General features: G+C 42.4%; 1 protein-coding gene across 4 annotated transcripts in view; it reads left to right on the top strand.

Moving 5' to 3' along the window:
- Positions 1 to 1,686: 1,686 nt before the first annotated feature.
- The window catches only part of arhgef7a (Rho guanine nucleotide exchange factor (GEF) 7a), a 38,019-nt gene continuing 19,642 nt past the window's right edge, over positions 1,687 to 20,063 (top strand). For 2 of the 4 annotated variants that reach the window (XM_085383822.1, XM_085383825.1), the window contains exons 1-9: positions 1,687 to 1,820; positions 1,929 to 2,174; positions 7,364 to 7,447; positions 14,489 to 14,573; positions 14,669 to 14,802; positions 16,387 to 16,588; positions 18,702 to 18,790; positions 19,486 to 19,580; positions 19,774 to 19,869. In XM_085383822.1, coding sequence (XP_085239948.1) covers positions 2,010 to 2,174; positions 7,364 to 7,447; positions 14,489 to 14,573; positions 14,669 to 14,802; positions 16,387 to 16,588; positions 18,702 to 18,790; positions 19,486 to 19,580; positions 19,774 to 19,869 — 950 coding nt within the window. In that variant the 5' untranslated portion in view covers positions 1,687 to 1,820; positions 1,929 to 2,009. Of the gene's footprint in view, positions 1,821 to 1,928; positions 2,175 to 7,162; positions 7,279 to 7,363; positions 7,448 to 14,488; positions 14,574 to 14,668; positions 14,803 to 16,386; positions 16,589 to 18,701; positions 18,791 to 19,485; positions 19,581 to 19,773; positions 19,870 to 20,063 lie in introns of those variants that run through there. The other 2 variants (XM_085383823.1, XM_085383824.1) reach the window with 2 other exon arrangements.

The following is a 20,063-nucleotide window of genomic DNA, read 5'->3' as shown; positions in this document are numbered from 1 at the left end:
TGTACCCATGCTGCCTCAAATTTATACACTGAAGACAAAGCAGGAGTTGTATTCATATTTTTGTGGGTTATTATTAATTGGCTGCTTGCTTACCTTGTTCACGCCGTGTTAGTGTAGCATGCAGCATATAAGCCACCAAGAGGTGTCTCGTAACTTAAGCCAGAAGGCATTCATGCGACGCTGAGAAGATTAGAACAGATCAGTGAATAGAGGGCGCCGCCTCGTGGCCAAAGTGGAAACTTATGCACTCCTCTGCTACAGTGCAGGGTGCAGTGGAAATATGAGAGCTCCCCTAAACGTTTTCCCTGTTGCCTTTGCAGGACAAAAGAAGTGAGAGAGCTAAATAATATTCTCTTGTTCAATAGCACCTTATTTACACATTATTTAATCACATTTCAATGTTCTTCCTGGTCAGTTTGATGCCATATTTGGCTCATTTTCTTCAACCCCCCTCACGGCCAGTTTAATGGCTAACCTAATATTAACATGGTTGCATGACAATGTTTCGGTCTGAGTTCTTTGTAGTTTCAATGTTTTTTAAGATCAGGTGGTTTTCCTTCATCTAATGAGTCTAATTATATGTTTTGAATGTGTGGACGGTTTAGGCAAGTCTTTAAAATGAGACACATAAGTCAGCGTTTATTTAGATTCTCAGTAAAAACGGGATCATCTGGTGGATTATATTTGTTGACAAATCACTCAGTGTGTGCATTTCTCTAAAGGCGTAGAATGAATAGCTGCCTGAGGGCATCTACTGAATCTATCACCTGTTGAGGCAGATGACAAACTCTTTTCGGTAGCTCTTCCATTAAACTCTTCTCAAAGCTTCAAAAGTGCAGGAAAAATAACTGGAATGTCCCCACCAACCTCTCTTTGGGAGATATTTTAGGACTATGTGAGGAGCTGGTGAGGAGGCAGAGCCTTAATGACACCTGTAACCCAAACCACGTTCTGTAAATACAAAGAGTATGAGCTGAAGCCCTCAGGGTAAAATTCACAGTGTGCTGTTTACACTGAACCAAACTGTAAACAGAACAGGGCTATTTTTTTCTTTACCGGCAACACTGTTTAAAAGTAGAAGATTGATGTGTGTGTGTGTGTGTGTGTGTGTGTGTGTGTGTGTGTGTGTGTGTGTGTGTGTGTGAAGCTAGCGTTTTACAGTGAATATAAAAGTTATGTAAAAAAAAACATTTTTTTAAGTAGAACGAGTTTTTATTTATTAATTTATTTGGTTGTTTTTTTTATGTTACCTCCAATATATATTATCCTGACCCCATAATTGAGGGCTACACCATAATAGTCCATGCAGCAGCTTGGCAGCATGTCTTTATGGATACATAGATCAGTGTTATGAAGGAGCTTCGGTGAAAATATATTTTATGTTACCTTTCTTCAGAGCTTGTCTTTTAAAGGACATCAGTAAGCCGATTTGTCTGCTCAGCTGCTTCCCATTTTTTTTCCAACTGAGGCCTGTCCAAAAAAAAAAACCCTCCAAAAAACACACAGCTTACAGCAGATAACAACGGATAGCCTGTGGCGTGGTTATAATAAAAACGGATGAAAGGGCAGGATATGCAAAGCCACGCAGTAAAAGCCTATTCATGACACGATAAAAGTGCCCCAACAACTGGTTGGACAGGCTTGTCCCTCTCCTGTGATGTCATCCAATAGACAAGCGGCTGGCGGCTGCGATGCGCACGTATGCAGTCCACTGCCTCGACGCATTACAACGAACCGCACTTGACAGCTTTCCAGGTTAGAGGGGGGGAAACAGACTTGCTGAATTTCCACAAGCCAGCCGTCATCCGCATCCACCCGAGGTACAGTTCCCCCCCCCCTTTCTTCCCACAGCACACCCTACACACACACTCTCTCTCATATCATGCATCATATGGTTGGATTAATGCTGTTCCTGTTCTAACGCACAGATGACAGCGTAACCAGGGCGCTGAGCTGCTGAGATACCAAAACACAGCCGCTTTGTTGAATCGGATCTGCTGTGACTGGACATGAATTCGGCGGAACAGACGGTTACATGGTTGATTACGCTCGGGGTGCTGGAATCGCCAAAGAAGACCATCTCAGATCCCGAGGCATTTCTGCAGACCTCCCTGAAGGATGGGGTGGTCTTGTGTAGACTCCTGGAGCGGCTCAGCCCGGGGTCCACGGAGAAGGTAGGGAAATAGCCGACACTCACTCCCCGCTCTCCTCCGCATCCCCAACCGCCCGCCCGCGTCGGCGTGTCTCCGCGTTGCCCAGCACAGGGAAACCGACGCGGTTTGTTGTCTGGCCTCTCTTTCTGCCCACTGATCCATGAGGAAATTTCTTTTGTAGGTCACGGCAGCCCGTGTTATTGTCTGCGATGGAAGTACTATGGTTGCGCGTATGTCAGCGTGTAAAAAGAGGAGAAAAAGGGAGGGGGAAAATACAGGTCGATGTCTGTACCACCCAATAATAATCTGCTCTCAATAACGTAACACTACAGCAAAATGAAGACTGATCATTCTTTGGGAGCTGTTAGATGCTTTAGAGGCTTTCAAATAAAGGCCTCGACATATGCTTTTAATGCAGCTCTAACCACTCAGCAGATCTTTGCTATCGTTGAAAGAACCCGTTTTATTTTCTCTTTAATCCCGGCGGATGCGGCTTGTATGTCAGTGTATTTTGATAGTGCACGCCGATTGATCCGCCGGGGATGAGGGGCTTTCTGTACACAGACCATTGCTATAAGAGTGGGCCGCCATTGACTGCAAAAGGCGCATAGACAGCGATAGACCCTCTCCCTTTTTAAAGAAACAGCGCAGTGTTTGTGTCTGTCAGCTTACCAGCAGCGTCTGCTGGTTTCAGCAACAACCTGAAGGAGGCCATTTGTTTTCCTCAAAAGAGGATGTGCTGCCGGAGGCTATACCTGCACCCTCACAACAACAAATTTGCCTGCCGATGCCCAAACGGGTTTTTCCATTTTCCTCCCTTAAAATGACAAATATCACTCTGGGGTGGAGGTTATGTTTGATCATCAAGCATGCAGGAGAACATCTGAGGGTGGCTAAAAGACAGCCTCCCCCTTTTCTTTTCTTTTCTTTTTTTTATTTATAGGCTACCTATCCTTATATGGTGATGGGTGGAATCCTGTGTGGGCAAATAATGTCTCAATAATGTTAAATCTACTTCTGTCACAATAATAATGTTCTTTATTTTCATTTAAGTTTTTTTTTTTGTGTGTGTAAAGGCTTGCAGTGATAAAGTAATCACTTATGTGGCCACAGGTATGCCAGCATATGAATAATGTGCAAGCACCACATAGAGTAATGAGCTTTATTCATATTAATAGAAGGAAAACAAAAAACAAAACCAGATAAAAATATGTATTTTCTCTCTCTCGGGCTAATTCTTAACTGCTTTCAGATCCAATGAGTCGAAACTGTAAATGAATAGAAATATTATTATTATTATTATCATTATTGTTATTACGTTTTTTTTAACCAAAACATGCACCAACCAAATAATGACATATTAGCCAAGTGTGATGAAGGAATTTTTAATACAGTGTGTCTGCTAAATTATTATGATTAATATACACTATCCAAGGAACAATTTTTATTTGAAAAACAACTAAAACTATGAAATGAAGATACTTTATCTATCTACCTATCTGTCTTGACATGTTTACATTTTTTTAATAAGTAGGGTGTCTCTCTGTGACCACAAATTCAGGCTGACCAATCACTATCATTCTGGGCTGCACTGTACAGTATGGCCATGCCAAAATCGGAAGATGTGTGGCACAGCTGGACCATATGTCAGTCGTGATAGCTACCTAAAAAGCCGAAGATGTGAACAGGAGATAGCCCTTTCCATGTGTTGCAGCCCGTGCTAACATTTTACGAGGCCCAAGAGAAAAACAAGATACATTTTGCTCATTAACAGTTCAAGTCACACTAGCTGCACAGAACAAAGGCATGGGGGGCACCATAGTGGATTTAAACTTAATTTAAATTCATGCAGTGACTCCCCATTGATACACCTGTTTCCTTATTTTATGCTTGTGACCAGGTGTGTCTGCATTGCTCTGCCATCACAAGTGAAATTTCCATTTGGTGCTAATAAATCTTGAAGCGTGGCCAAGAGAGAAAAGTTACTACACTCACAGGCCGTTTATAGGAACCCCTTGCTAGAGTCATATTGGCCTCCCGTTCACCTTCAGAACTGGCTTAATTCTTCTTGGTACAGATTCATCAAGGTGCTGGAAACATTCCTCAGAGATTTTTGTCCATATTGACATGAACTCAAGACATATTTGCAACAGATCCGTGCATATGTTGTGACCCTACCATCTGAACGTCACAACAAACGCCGAGCCTCATCAGACCAAACGTTCTATATTTAGTGAGCTCATGTGAACTGGCACCTGAAGTGGTTTTCTGCTCCTGTGGCCCATTTACCTGAAGGTACACTGTCTGGTGCATTCAGAGATGCTGTTCTGCATACCTTGGTTGTAACAAGCAGTTATTTGTGTTACTGTTGTCTTCCCAACAGTTTGAAGCAGTCTGTGCATTCTCCTCTGACCTCTGGCACCAACATGATATTTTCTCCCAGAGAACTGCCACTCACTGGATATTTTCTCTGTTTTTCTGTCCTTTCTCTGTAAACGTTAGAGATGGTTGTGTGGGAAAATCCCAGTAGATCAACAGTTTGTGAAATACTCCGAATAGACCAGCTCCTCTGGCACCAGCTAGTGTTCCCCATTTAAAGTTGCTTAGATCATCTTTCTTTCCCATTCTCATATACAGATTAAACTTCGGCAGGTCCTCCTGACTATGTTTACACCCTTAAGGCACTAAATTGCTGCCATGTGATTGGCTAATTAAATATTTGCAAAACAACCAGTGGACTTAATAAAGTGGCCAGATGTGCCACTAGATACACGCTAGATACAGCTGCAGCCTATTACAGTATGTTTCACAGAGGGATTTCCCTCCTTAGTCTACTGTGTTTTTACAGCACATATCAGGGCTTTATACTAGTACCAACCATCAAGCATTAACTGCCCCCACAAAACAGCTGATTTGAAAAAAAAAGTCACCTCAGAAAATTACAGTTTCCAACATAAACAAGCGTCCTGTGAAGAAGCATATTACAAAACTAATGAGAAGTGTTTGATGTTGTGAGTTTTTTCCTGTGGAACCTTCACTCATATACCAGATCCTTGAACTGGTACTCACCTTGAATACTCTGTCATTTTACATTTTTACATATATTGATAAACTTAGCAGAAAGGTAAAATATAAAGTTTGGTCAATGATTTATTTGTTGTAACAATGCTCCTTAGCAATAAGTCTTACACCTCTGGAAGGCCTGTTTATTTCCCCTTAAATGGTGCGAAATTTATAAGAAAAATGCTTTTGTGAGTTGAGAGGCAGAGTTGAGTATGTAGCATATTTTGCTACTGACTCTTGTTTTGAGCTTCTGGCATTGCAGGTACTGACAATCAGGTGCCTGATTGTCAGTACCTGTGAGCATGGACCCTGCTACAGCGGTCAGTTGCCGTCTCCTCCAAGCATACCACAATTGACTGATCTTGATAGGGCCTGTGCCAAAGGGCAACTTCAAGCTAATGTTTCACCAAACCAAGGTGCAGCATTATTTGGAGTGAATCTTACTACCATTTCCAAACTGACTTCCATATAACAGAGGATGTCAGAGACAGGCTACCAAATGGGTATCCCAAGAAGATGACACCACATGAAGACCGTTTTCTCAACCTGTCAGCACCTAGGAACCACAGGCAGTCTTCTACAGATTTGAAGTCTAGGTTTGCAGGACAATATGGCCGACGACTCGCTATCTAGACAATTTCTGGTCTCATAGAGCTGCTGGGAAGCCTGCCTTTCACTGTCAGGCTCATTTGCGCTTTTGTTTGCAACATGTGCACTGGAACCTGGATGCCGAAGAACGTTATGTTCAGCGATGTGTTCATATTCTGCTTTCAGCATTTGGATTATTGGCTCAAAATGTGGAGAAGATATGGAGAACGCTATGCTGATTGATGCACCAATAGGGTAACAGCTTTTGGTGTATGCAGTGTGATTGTGAAGGCGGGCATCTCCCTCACTGGAAAAACAAGGTTTCCTTTGAAATTGCCTCCAGGTCACTGGAGAGAGCTTGAGATGAGATTCTGCAACCAGTAGCAATCCCACATCCCCACAGTCTGAGGCCAAACTCTATCCTCCAAGATGACATTGCTCACTCCCACAGAGTGATGTATATCAGACACTACTTCAAGAATTTGCGAGTGGAGAGGATGGAATAGCCCCTGTGGGATCAGCCTGGATGTGCTGCTCCTGCCAGAGTGACCAACACAACCACACTGGCTGACTTGTGACAAATGCTGGTCGAAGGCTGGGACGCCATTCCACAGCAGTTCTTCCACATGCTACTGGAGCTCCTGTTTGTTAAATGAATAAATTGTTAAACTGCCAACACGTGTTGTTTTTATTAGACTTCAATCATCCAGACCAATAAACAACACCAAACAAGATCCAATAGCAGAATAAGCTGTTTGGCACTGGCAGAGGGGATCTGGCGAGGGCAACAACACACTCAACTCTGCTGCTCAAACCGCAAATACATTTTCCCCACAATTATGGCAACATTTAAGCAAAATAAACAAGCAAATGTCCTTAATTTTTGTGCTAAGTTCATTCATATTTCTCTGCAAGTCAAATAAAAAGAAACGGCAGTACAGGAATGCTGCAGATATGTTTGACCAAGAACGACTGCTAAGCTTGATTTCATCTATAAAATGTACTAATCAGTAGGCTAAAATAGAATTTATTTTATTAATTCTATGTATTTTTTTGTTAGTAGATTGAACTTTATCATCATGAAGATGATCATGTTTTGAATATTTTACTGATTCAACATAATTTTGCAGTCCTTTGGATAAAATCATATTTTTGCTTACCGACACCGCCCACTATTTTTGCCTTATTTTATTCTTCTTCTTTACGAATTTAAATGGGACAGGAATAAAAACCAGTGCACTCACATGCTAAAGCAACATCAGAAGTTGGTGGGGTGGGGAAGACGGGGAAGGGGGGCATCCCTATTTGTCTACGTCATTTCCCTCGACCCAGCGCTGCACTCTCTTCCACTTCCCCGCTGAGAGGGGGGGTTGTGTTCAGCCTCCCGGAGTGTCAGGCCCGGTCAGTGCTCACACACGGGAGACAGTAGAATGCGCGTCGTAGAAGAAGAAGGAGAAGAAGATAGATTTTTAAGGCAATGAAAGCCGCACGCAACCGCAGTGAGAGAGGCGAGCGTGAACTGGAAGTTTAACTCCTGACCAGCGTTTCCGTTTTTTCAGGTTTACCAAGAACCGAAGAACGACGGCGAGTGCCTGAGCAACATAAAAGAGTTTCTGAAGGGCTGCACGGCTTTCCGCGTCGAGGTGAGTACCCTCTCGGATTTATTTTAGGTGTGCGTAGAGGGGATTGCAATCACTTAACCACGTAGAGAAGCTGTATGAAACGTAGAGTTTGCATGTTCAGGAGGAGACAATGGACAATGCGTCCATGGAGTGGAGGGACGGAGCCCCTGACAGAGAGGGAGGAGGAGTGAATTAGCAAGCGAGAACAATCACCCATCGCTCGGCTGAGAGCTTTGTTTTTTGTTTTTTTGTTTACCGTAAGGTGGATGCATGTGCAGTATTTTAGCCACTTCGGTGGGCTCTGATTGATACTGTGGAAATATCCACGTTCCTCACGCGCAGTCTCAGGAACGTGTTGTGTTTACGCTGTCTGATTAATCCAGATAGCTTTGTCCTCGGGCTCATGCGTGGCTTTACCCTCACCACCATTTCACACTGGCCACCCTATAAACATGTCTCTGAGAACAAGTCACTGAGGCTGGGGATGGTTATGTAAGCCAGTCTTGTCCCAACATGGTTATTAACGCGTTATAATAATAACAATAATAAGGTGTAAAGTCTTAACATGTCCCCGGATTAAGCACCTCACTCCTGGGCCCGTGTAGAAATATCTGGATAATTTTGTATAATTTCCAACCCCACTCTTCTGCAAATTAAGGACAGAGTGCTGTTTATGGCTGAGTATCAGCTGGGGCATAGAGGGGTCATTGAACCGTCCCACTCTGACAATGCAAGTCAGTGTTCCTCAGCATTGCTTCTCCCTGGTGAGTCTTCCAGCTACAGAACAAGAGGAGGAGCTGGGGGAAAAGCACTGTCAATTTGAGTGTGTGAAACATGCCATTTTAGTAGTAACAGACGAATGAAATGCAAGTAAAGCAAGCTGAGTGCATGCATGGCTTTATTGGTAAAGACCTTTGCTTTGGCTGACTGCAGGGACAGGTCCTGACAGCAGTGCTGAGCAAGGATCTGTGTTTCTTTCTCGTATAGTCCTCATCCTATCTCCTCTTTTGTGTCAGGCTGTTACTTTACCTGAGGATGAACCACTCACAAATACCACTTTTTTCTTTCTTTTTTTTAAAGGATGTTCAATCCTCGTGTGCACATGTGTGATCAGCTGTTTGCAAACTGTTTTTGAGTGAACTGTAGAGAGCAGGATTACAGTAATTTGGGACATGGGAGTCCTACTGCTCACCAGCTGCAGGGCAAAGATGGATGTTATCCAGAGCACTGCTGGCTCGGACCCCGGGTAACTGGTCCGATGGCAGATTAGAGCAGTGGGCGCTTGCATGTTAAAGCCGGGGGGGGGGGGGGGGGGGGGGAGGCACTGTGCTTTTGCAGTTCTGGCCGACCTCTTTTAAATAGAGTTAAGCTGGACACTTGGCTGAGTGGGGACATCCCAGATTTGCTGCGGTCCCATGTGTGGTTGAAATATCTCACCAGGAACGATGTCGTTTCGATCTGATTTTTAATAATTCTGTTTAGATGCTTGCGACCACGTCTGATATTTGGACGCCTGCTGTTACTTATCCATCAACATTAATGCCTTTGACCACAGGAAGAGGAATCATCGGAGTTCCCATAACCCCTGTGGTCCCTCAGAAAGAGCAAACTTATCCCATCTAGCTACCCCGATAAAACTTAAAGTTCCATATTCCTACAGAAGTGATGATATCCCAAATAGAATCTGGAAAAGGCAAAGCGTTTAGGATTTAGCGTTTTATGTATCTGTGCCATCAAACTGCAATCTTGGTACCAGCTTTTTGAGTGCTTGCCACAGAGATGAGCTCAAGATGCAGCTTTCCTGGAGTCCAGCATGGTTTATTTAAGGTTTCCAGAATATCAGTGTGCTTCGGCTTCAGCTTTGTTCTGTTTAATGTCACTTGGTTGAAAGCTGAAGAGACAAATGTTTTTTATTTTAATTCGTCTTGTTCTTGTGCCACATTAAAGAAAATCAATAGGTTTTTGTCTTTTTAAGCAAGAAATTGTAAAGCAAACGCTGAAAATTAGACTTGTTAGCCTGGTCTTTATTTTCAGTGGATTTCTGTGTTGTGTCAGCTGTCTGAGGGTCTAAGCAGAACCTTGGCAATACGGCCCTTTAATGATGCTATAGAGGAGGAAATACAGTTAGTACAGCTCTCATTACCCCTCTGGCCCCACTGGAATAGTAACACTATGCCAACCCAGAGACTAATAACAAATCCACCTGTCTACACCAAGTGGCAACCCCCTGGGCTGAAAAATGAAACCGGTGAAGTGGCAAAAATTCCTCAAATGACCACTGAAGGGTGTTGAAAAAAGAAAGTTATAGACTCCCATGTTGAGACACCCATTTATAGCAGAAATAAACATGTTTAAGACCAGCTACAAAAAACGTTTTATGTCCCTATAACTGATGTCTTAAAAGCTTGCATTAATAGGGGTGTTACAGCTGCTACCTGTCTGCTATGATTTGCCAAAACCAATTCATATCAGTGAACTGAACTTAATTGTATTTGTGTTGTTGGTGGCATTAGGAGTAAATGCTACCATTTTATAATAGTTACTCAGCACCAGGTATCTCTCAAACAGTCTATGGTTGCTAGTGTTGGCCACAGACTGAATATAAGTGATGGACACAGTGTTTGGGTCTGAAACATGAAGACAAAGCGCGAGGGCTTTAAACCTGGATCCTCTGCAGTGGCCGACTGGGTGACTCTGGTTAGTTCTACAGTTAAACAACCCTTAGATCCATTGATCTGCGATCTCTGCAAACACTTTCCTGATGACATCATGGGTTCGATTGCTAATCTTACTTCTTAGGACAAACGTGATGATGATTTCGTAAACTGTTGTTCCCATTAGAGTCAGAATTGATCATGCAGTCTTACTCAGACTGGGCAGGGATAGCTCAGTAGGTAGAGTGGTGGCCCCATGATCGGAAGGTCGGGGGTTCGACTCCACTGAACGGCTACCCTGAGGTACCCCTGAGCAAGGTACCCCTGAGCAAGGTACCGTCCCTACACACTGCTCCCCGGGCGTTGCACTGGTGGCTGCCCACTGCTTCACTGGGTGAATGGGTTAAATGCAGAGGAACTATTTCCCTATGGGGACTAACACGCACACTTTACACTTTTTTTTTTTTACTTTTACTCAGACAGCTCCACTCCTCGTTTGTGATGTCTGGTTTCAAAACACCAATTGGGTAACACTCTCCAGTCAAGGCATCAAAATGGGTGAAGTTACAGTGGCTTTGCTCATCTTTTATATACAGTCTGTAGGCTACGCTGATCTGATAAGTTGATTTCGGTTTTATTGTTAAAAATTATCTAACAGTTTTAAGGCACTAAAAGCGAGTGAGATCTTTAAAAAAGGCATGTATCGTGCTATTTAAAGCCTTCAATTTGCTGTAAGCACCATGAATCTGCAAGGCTAAAGTAGCTAATAAGATTTTAAAAACTCTTGTTGGTCTGTAAGCTTGACTTTTTTGTCAGGGGCCTTTTGTCCTGAGTACAGTCTTCATGAACTCAAACACATGATCAGCTGGATTGAGATCAGCTGACTGACTTGGCCAGTGAAGAGTTGTTTGTTGCTGTTTTGCCAAACAGGAAACTGCTTAGCTGCCTTGCCTGTAAGTTTACAGCATCTCTAACGCTGTCCGCCTAATATGAGCGCTTTTGTTTCAGAGTTTTGTTTCGGTGTTGATTTGTTTTCAGTATAATCTACTCGACTCATCCTTCAGTCTCATATTACCCGTAGTATATATGGACCAGGTTGTTCTATCATCCTGTGCAGATAACTGCTCATTTCCTCAGCTGTGACGGTGTGAGAGCAAGTGTATCACTGCTGTAGCGTGCTGAGTCACAGAAGGGTGTTGGACCATTGTTTCAGCCTGCGGGGATCATTACCTGGCTATGATGCTGAGGCTCAGCAGACAAGTCGGAGCTCGTCACGTTAGTCATGTTAATGATCGCCGTGCAAAAATCTTTAATATACATAACTCGTCATGTTTCACCGTGAAGCAAAAGCTGTTGTTTAAACTGAAGAAGAAATCTTAAGGGTCTAAAACTGAATCTTAAGATGTTAGAGAAGTGGCAGCGAGTCTTGTAGCTTTTAATCACAAGCACACAAACACCTACATACTCTATGTTCCACACCACTCACTCAAACAGTCATCCACATTTTCCCTGAGGACATGTCTACAATCAGAGCAGAAGATGAAAGAGACTTGTATCTCACAGTCGCTCATCCTCTGTGCTACCGAAGCGAGAGTAACTAATCACTTGGAGGCACTGCACAGGAAGAGATAGCCTAAGTTAGGGCTGGGCGATATGACCCAAAATTCATATCTCGATATTTTTTAGCTGGATGGCGATATAAGATATATATCTCGATATATTTTTTTAAAGCCATAAAGAAAGAACAAAAAGAGAGTTCTTAGTCAAAGCTGTGTCCCAGATGTCACACAGGCACTTTTATTAACATAGAGCAGATGTACATAAAATTTACTCAAAAATAAATTATGAGCATTTATTAAATAATAATGCTCCATAAATAAAAGAAAACAATGTTGTTTTTGTGCATAACAAAAAGCTCACAATTGTGCAGTCAAAATGTAAACTAAAAGATGCTGAGCACAATAACAAAGACAGATTTCACAGCTGCTCTGTTCCCAACTTGTACTGCGTGACTGACAGCCTGGAGTTTGAAATCCGCTTCGCAACCACGTCTCTTAACAGGTGCCATTTATGGTCCTTATACACAGTAGGGTAATATTACGTTGAAGCACAGTACGTATCACTCCGCGAGGCTCAGCCGTAATGCTCCGACAATCCATCAAGCGGTGCAGCTCCGTAGCTTACCAAAGTCGTACTAAAACATTTTTGACAGATTGCTGAGCGCCGTGTTCCACATAAAATCGGTTCGCGGCCATCAAGCACAACCAGAATTCATACATAAGGCGCGCTGTCAACTTTTGAGAAAATGAAAGGATTTTAGTCCGTGCAGCCCCTCTGGGCTGCATGGCGTTAGCGTGGTTAGCTCGTTAGCATGGTTAGCTAGCTAACACGTTGACGCCGTCCAGCCCCACGCACGGGGCGATGCGCAGTAACTCGTTAACGGAGATTTGCCGTGTCCATCTTGTCGCTTCCTGTAGGTGAAGCGATGGGGGAGGAGGGGGAGTTGTGTTCAGTGAAGGAGAGGCGAGGCCGAGTAACGTTGCGTAAAGACGAAAGTGGACGAAAGAGAGGCAAACTTGTGGCTCCACAAGTATAATTATAACGTAACATAGACTATATCGATATAAAGGATATTGTCACATCTTATATCTCGTATAAAAATATATCGATATTTTTTAAAAACTCGATATATCGCCCAGCTCTAGCCTAAGCCATCAACAGAGATACAGTCACTGCCATTCATACTAGAGAGGCCAGTGTCAGGGTGGTGGTGGGACAGACAGTGCTTTTTGTTGTTGTTGTCACGAAATTCCATGAAAAGAGCCAAATAAGGGATACTTATCACATCAGTCTTCTGATTCTTCTGCTCACGTTCATTCTGTTTCATTTACATCTGTATTTCCTTGAAATTACCAGATTGAATAAAGGATGTATTACAAAAGAGGTCAAAGACGTATTCAGTTCATGTCATTTTCCAAAACGATTAGATGCTCTAGTTTTTTAGTAAACGTCACTCACACAGTAGACTTCACACTAGCCTGAGGAATTCTGATTGAAAATGTTGTAAACAACATTATGTTCCCTGCGTATGTATATTAAATGCAAGGTCTGCAGTTTCTGTCACTTAAGGCGTTTTCACAAATGTACTGCAGCCCACACATTAAGGAGTTGATGTACGAAAACGCACTGATCAAAATGAAAGGATGTGACACTGCAGCGGTTAGCATCATATCCTCACAGAGACGGTTGTGGGTTCAAATCCCCCAGCTGACTGAAGCCTTGCTCGGTGGAGTTTGCGTTTTCTCTCAGCCTACCTGAGTTCTCTCTGGGTACTCAGGCTTCCTCCCGAAGGTTAAAGACAAGCAAAGTAGGTTAACTGGTGATTCTAAATAGGCCATAGATGTGAATGTCAATGGCTGTCTGTCTCTATGTGTTCGCCCTGTGACGAACTAGCAGCCTCTCCTGGCTCTTAGCCACTGAGCTGGGAGAGCTTCCAGCCCACCCGTGACCCTGAAGGGAAACAACAGTTAAGAATAATGATGGCTGGAATGGATGAAAATGAAAAAAATAATTCTATATAAAGAAAATTATTATTATCTTTTTGTTATTTTTGCTAACAATAATAAAAATACACATATTAGCTATTTGGCGATGTTGGTGTCTGCTTTTATAACAGCTGATAAGATAATAATTACACCTCATACACTCCCCTTCTGGTTGTCTGTCTATGTATGATCCCCTGGCACTACAGCTTGTTTGTTCTCGTTTTTCTGTCCCACCCAGCTTCCCTTTTTCAATTCATTGACTTCTCATTACGGTTAGTAGATGGGGATCTGCTCAGGAGCCACCACCAGTCCCCAAATTGCGGCTTCAATTCATGCTTACGCCATCTGCCATTATCTACTAGGAATGCTGTCCAACCTAATTGAGGATGTGGTCCCAGCTAGTGAAATGACAATCTAAAAAAAAGTAAAGAGATGTGAGAAACACCCTTCAGCTATGTAATGAGTGCTGTCGTTGCATAGTTTATCCACCAGAGGGCACTCTGCTAAAACGAGCCGAGTTAGGCAGAACTGTTTTAACAGTAGAACAAGTTTATTGTTTATACAGCATTGATATATCATCTTACTAAGGACTCATAACTAGTCATGTTAGGGAAATATGCTTTATCTCTTTTAAGATAAAAAAGTTTTAACTCGCCAAATAATGGCCTCTGTGTTACTCTGTATCCTGTATGGTTTGGCTTCTAATAATGAAAAATCATCAATATTTGAGTTTTATCCTCTCTGTGTTTTGCAATAGTGTTTGTTATGTACATTATTCAGCTGACTGTTACTGACTGATTGCTCGGTGTTGTCATCGCTGCGGCCGACTGTCAGGCTCATGTTCTTTTGTCTCTCACCCGTAGCCATTCGAGGCCAGTGACCTGCTGCTGGGACTGAACTTCTCCAAAGTGCTCAGCAGTTTGGTTACTCTGAATAAAGTGACTGCAGGTCAGTTAAAAATGTGCAGTGTGTGTGTGTGAGAGTGTCATTATGGACGTGGGAGTAGTCATGAGGCTGATTTATATTTCCCCGCTCTTGCGCAGATATCGGTGTGGGCAGCGATTCGGTGTGCGCCCGACACTCTTCAGCCCACCGCATCAAGTCGTTCGAGTCGCTGTCCTCTCAGGCTTCACTGGCCCGATCCTCCAAGCTGCTGCAGAACCAGTTTCGCAGCCTGGTAAGGTCAACACGTGCTTCTGACCCGTATTGACGCAGATTTGGTGGATATGTGTCAAAGGCATATGTTATTTATCATTACAGCTCTAACACTCTAGAGAACATAAATAAAACACTTAACATTGAACTTCTGATGTGTCACAAACAGTCTGTTCTTATTCTTTTTTTCTGCTCACTGGTTTCTGGTCCAGACACATGACTCCAGTATTACATGCTGCCATTTTGAAAAGTGCTTTTATAGTGCCTGAGCAGAGTTTGCTGCAGGCAAATGACTCAGGGGTAGATGGAGGCAGCAGCAAATTTGCATGTCATCCTCATACACGGAAAGAGGCGTACAGTTACACCTAAGCCATTTTAAAGCATAAAGGGAACATAGTCCTGGAAGAAAAATCTAGTCTAAAAAGTATTTGATGATGATAATGATGATGATGAATAGAGAAGTTTTTGGGGATTTGATCTAGGGCTGTGCAATATGACCAAAATCTCATATCCCGATATAAGACATCTATTGTCCGATAGCGATATAAATCACAAAAATTTAACATTTTCTGTAAATTCTGTGAATCTCAGGCAGCTCGACTTGCGTGAAGTGTTTCCAGCTGCGCGTCATGTACCTGGAGTCGAATGTTTTAACAGATGCATGAAACTATACATTTTTAGACATAAGTTGTAACGGCCGCCGTTTTCTTTGTGAGTATTTATTACACGGCGTGCTGCGGGGAAAAACCTGTTCTAACGTTTGAGTCTAAGGTTTATTTTTTAGCACCTGGCGGCTTTTTTTTGCTTCTCATCCGTAAAGACTCTGCATCCTCTTTCACGTGATTCAGTTTATTTTGAAAAGTCTCAACAGGATCTTGAGCTTTATGGTGAAAGGTTTGTGTGGAACATAAACAAGCGGACACGAGATGGTTTTAACATCGTTGTTGCTAACGACGATGCATAAAAACAGGTGCTTGTCCGTCTGTAGCGTGGTTATATTAAATATAAGAGAAAGAGAGAACTTTAAGAAATTAATATAGCCACTACAGTGACCATCAAAACCATGAAAAAATATTGCCGTAAACAGTTTATTTTGCGACACCACGAAACAAACGGTACTGTAAAATGAAACGATAGACGTTTTTATATCGTCATCCGAAATATATCGTTATATCGAACAGCCCTAATTTGATCAGTGCCAGGAGAGTAGCCTTTATAATGAAGTTCATCATCCGAGGTATGGCAAATCACAGAAGCTTTCTTTTTTTAGACACTTGTTCAGCAAGTGTCTAAATTTTATGTCAGAAATTTCTAAGAAGTAGGAAACTTAATGAACAGAAATTATCACCAGAACTGTAGAAGTTTCAGGTTTCTACTGCAGGAACTGTCTCTTACTGAAATCCATCATTTTGCACCAGTTCAGGTCAGCCTGTCTGTCACAACATATTAATAGCAATAATCAGTTTATCACATTTTAGTTAAATCAGAGCAAAGACTTCAATAGTTATAGATGGTAAGATTTGCTGTATAGTAGTGGTTACAAATGCTATTTCCATTTCCGTTGGCTTCTCCTCCTCCTTGCTGACGCTCCCGCCTCTTTCACCAGGACATGTCAGAGAACAGCGGACAGCAGCTGCTGGTCAAGGCACGTTTCAACTTCCAGCAGACCAACGAGGATGAGCTCACCTTTGCTAAGGGCGATTTCATCAGCGTGACTCGTCAGGAGGAGGGCGGCTGGTGGGAAGGGATGCTTAATGGCAAGACTGGCTGGTTTCCTAGCAACTATGTGCGTGAGGTCAAGGGCTCCGGTAAGTACCTCGGCTAACCTGATGAGTGATTAACAGGGTCTGATTAAGAATTTATGGGAGACGCAGAACTTCCTGATGTGCTTTTAATAACTAACTGGTTGAATTTCTGAAACAAATTTCACATTTAGAGACACTCATGCTATTTCCAAAATTGGACTCACTAGACCAAGATATTAATACCTTAGTGTAGTGATTCATCACACTGTGTTTGTTGCAACATAAAAAATTGGCAGTTGCATCCTTCAGTCCACGTATTTCTAAATAAATCTCCTGCCCCTGCATACCTTTGTGGAAAATAGTATACTAAAGAGAAATCTCTGTCACGCTAACCATTTGCACGGCTTCACAGCTGCCTTTGTCACCATCTTTCCACCCGATGCCGTGACAGTAATGTAGTGCCACATCTGCTGCAGTCTTTTGTTTTTCCCGCTTGTGTCGAGATGCCAGTGACACAGCGCTGCCACTGTGAAGATGTTTTCGAGTAACACAAGATGTGCTTTCTCTGCATGAAGGGTTCATTTTAACAAGCTAAAACTGTGGTTCGGAAACTTGAGGCCAAGAGAAGTGCACCGTGTCTCGTATTTCGAATATTTTAACCTTGGTGGGAGTTTAAATGACTCTGCTTGCACTGTGACCCAAAACATGGCGGTTAATTGGCTTGGGTTGTTTTCTTTATTTACGTAAGGAATAAATAAATGTATGCCCAATGGTTTCTGTATAAACAATTTATATTTTTAGTGGTATCCAGATGGCCTGGTCAGAGTATTTCAAAAACTGCTGATCTACTGGGATTTTCCCACACAACCATCTCTTGGGTTTACAGAGAATGGTTTGTAAAAGAAAATGTCCAGTCAGCGACAGTTCTTTCGGAGAAAATGTCTTGTTGATGCCACACTTTAGAGGAGCATCTTTCAAGCTGATACCAAGGCAACAATAACTCAAATAACCACATGTTACAACCGAGGATAACGGTAACATTTCACAACATATCAAACATTATAGCAAATGGGCTACAGCAGCAGAAGACCACATTGGGTGCCACTATTGTCAGCTACGAACAGGAAACTGAGGCTACAATTCACACATGCTGAAAACTGCAACATAAGATTAGAGAAATGTTGCGTGGTCAGATGAGTCTCGATTTCTGCTGCTAAATTCAGATGATGAGGACAAAAAAAAGCATGAAACCATAGATCCATCCTGCCTTGTATCAATGTTTCAGGCTGCTGATGGTGTAGCGATGGGGGCAATTTTTCCTAGGCACGGTTAGTTGAGTGTAATTTAATTTAAACACTACAGGCTAACCGACTATTGTTGCTGACAGTATGCATCCTGGCAGCACGGTGGCACGGTGGTTAGCACTGTTACTGCACAGCAAGAAGGTCCTGAGTTCAATTCCACCATCAGGCCGGGATCTTTCTGTGTGGAGTTTGCATGTTCTCCCCGTGTTTGCGTGGGTTCTCTCCGGGTACTCCGGCTTCCTCCCACCGTCCAAAGACATGCAGTTTGTGGGGATAGGTTAATTGGATAATCCAAATTGCCACTAGGTGTGAATGTGAGTGTGAATGGTTGTCTGTCCCTGTGTGTTGGCCCTGCGACAGACTGGCGACCTGTCCAGGGTGTACCCTGCCTTTCGCCCTATGACAGCTGGGATAGGCTCCAGCGCCCCCCGCGACCCTGAAAAGGATAAGCGAATGGATGGAATGGATGGAAGTATGCATCCATCCTTGTATGATTATGATGTGCACATCTCCTCGTGGCTGCTTTTCAGCAGGATAACGTGCCATATGGCGAGGCTCAAATCAGCTTAAACTGGTTTCTTAAATATAACGGTGAGTTCACTGTACTCAAAGGCTACAGTTAGAATCTACAGCAACTGTGATGATTCCAGCACTTTGAATCTGAGCCACGAAGAATTAAGGCACTTCTGAATGGATAAGGGGGTCCAACCTAGTGCTGTGACGGTGTACTTAATAAAGTGTGCAGTGATTTATAAACTGTGGGTAGACAAACTGGCTTGTTGATGTGGTTTGTGTAATATTGAATTCAAAATAGCTTGAGGGTCAGTGTATACTTGCATCAATCACATCATTTGTTTCCCTTCTGATCGCAGACAAACAAGTGTCCCCCAAGTCTGGCACCCTTAAGAGCCCACCTAAAGGCTTTGACACATCTGCAATCAGCAAGACGTACTATAATTTGGTAAGCAAGCAACTTAACAGTTTTTTTTTTTGCTTTCTCCTGTTAGTATTATTTTCCTCCATGCACCTCTGTGGTTACTATCTTTGGCTTTTCTTGTTTCACGTCTTCCTGTTTTTGTGTGGGTCTTTGCTTTTTTTCCTTCTGTTAATGACCTTCACTGAAAGAAGCTGTCCTCTCAGTTATTTTGCCTTACATGATGGGCAAAATTGTTTTATCACACTGCATCTTTATCACATAGTAGCTACTCTGTGTATGGTTATCTGTATATGTGGGTCTTTTGGCTGATTATGTACAACCGACTGCATTAAATGAATATTTAAAAAAAAATACTGATTTTATTAAAAAAAAAAACTGCCCCTTATTGGAGTTATAAATATTTTGCATTGTAATCCATTTTTAAATGTAATGCTGGAGGTCAGCACTGAACCCAAAGCTATGTTTTTATTCATTTATTTATTGTTGAAGATCAAATTATGTATGCATCTTCTGTTCTTGAGTTATTAATTACCTTGACAGAAATTGTGAAAATAATTGATACACTGTGTATTTACATCCACATTTTAATCTTGTATGTTGGTGTGCACTAGAAAGCAATCAAATAAATATTTAACAGAATGAGTGTTATAGCCGTTCTGAATGACTATAACAAGTCTGTTATTATAGATAATAATTTAATTTCTCTCCTTTATTTTTAGGTGTTACAGAACATTTTAGAAACAGAGACTGAATATTCCAAGGACCTTCAGAGTCTCCTGATGAACTACCTGCGACCTCTTCAGAATATTGAAAAGTATGACTCACTTAGACATAATGCGACATAACATGCAGTTCTTTTGAAATGTATAAAATTCACGTGAATTGTTTGTTTTTGTTTTTTTGCATAATCTAAAGGACTAAGTGGGCAGAAGTCCTTGGCTTACTTGTACGTGTTACTGAATAATTTTTTTTTACCAATCTCCGTACTTCATCACTTTTTCTTCCAGACTGAGCAGCTCAGATGTGGCTCTGATTCTGGGAAACCTGGAAGAGATCAGCACCTTCCAGCAGATGCTCGTCCAATCACTGGAGGAGTGCACCAAGTTAGTCCCTCCCAGCACACACAGCCCCACTGCAGCAGCATCTTCACTGTTTCTCAAGACACAGAAGGACATCTAGTGTTGGGCTGCATGTACTACAGGGATATTGGGCTAGACTGTACTTAGACTATGGAAATTTACGGAATTACACTGCATATGTGCATATTGCCTCTTCTTAGTGTGGGAGAGTTAATATA

The sequence above is a fragment of the Rhamphochromis longiceps genome, linkage group LG16 (assembly GCF_057381845.1).
Source record: "Rhamphochromis longiceps isolate RC_006_pf linkage group LG16, R_longiceps_female_GT1.1, whole genome shotgun sequence".
Taxonomy (NCBI): Eukaryota; Metazoa; Chordata; class Actinopteri; order Cichliformes; family Cichlidae; genus Rhamphochromis; species Rhamphochromis longiceps.
The sequence above is the reverse complement of the archived record's forward strand: the minus strand, read 5'-3'. Positions and strand labels throughout refer to the sequence as shown.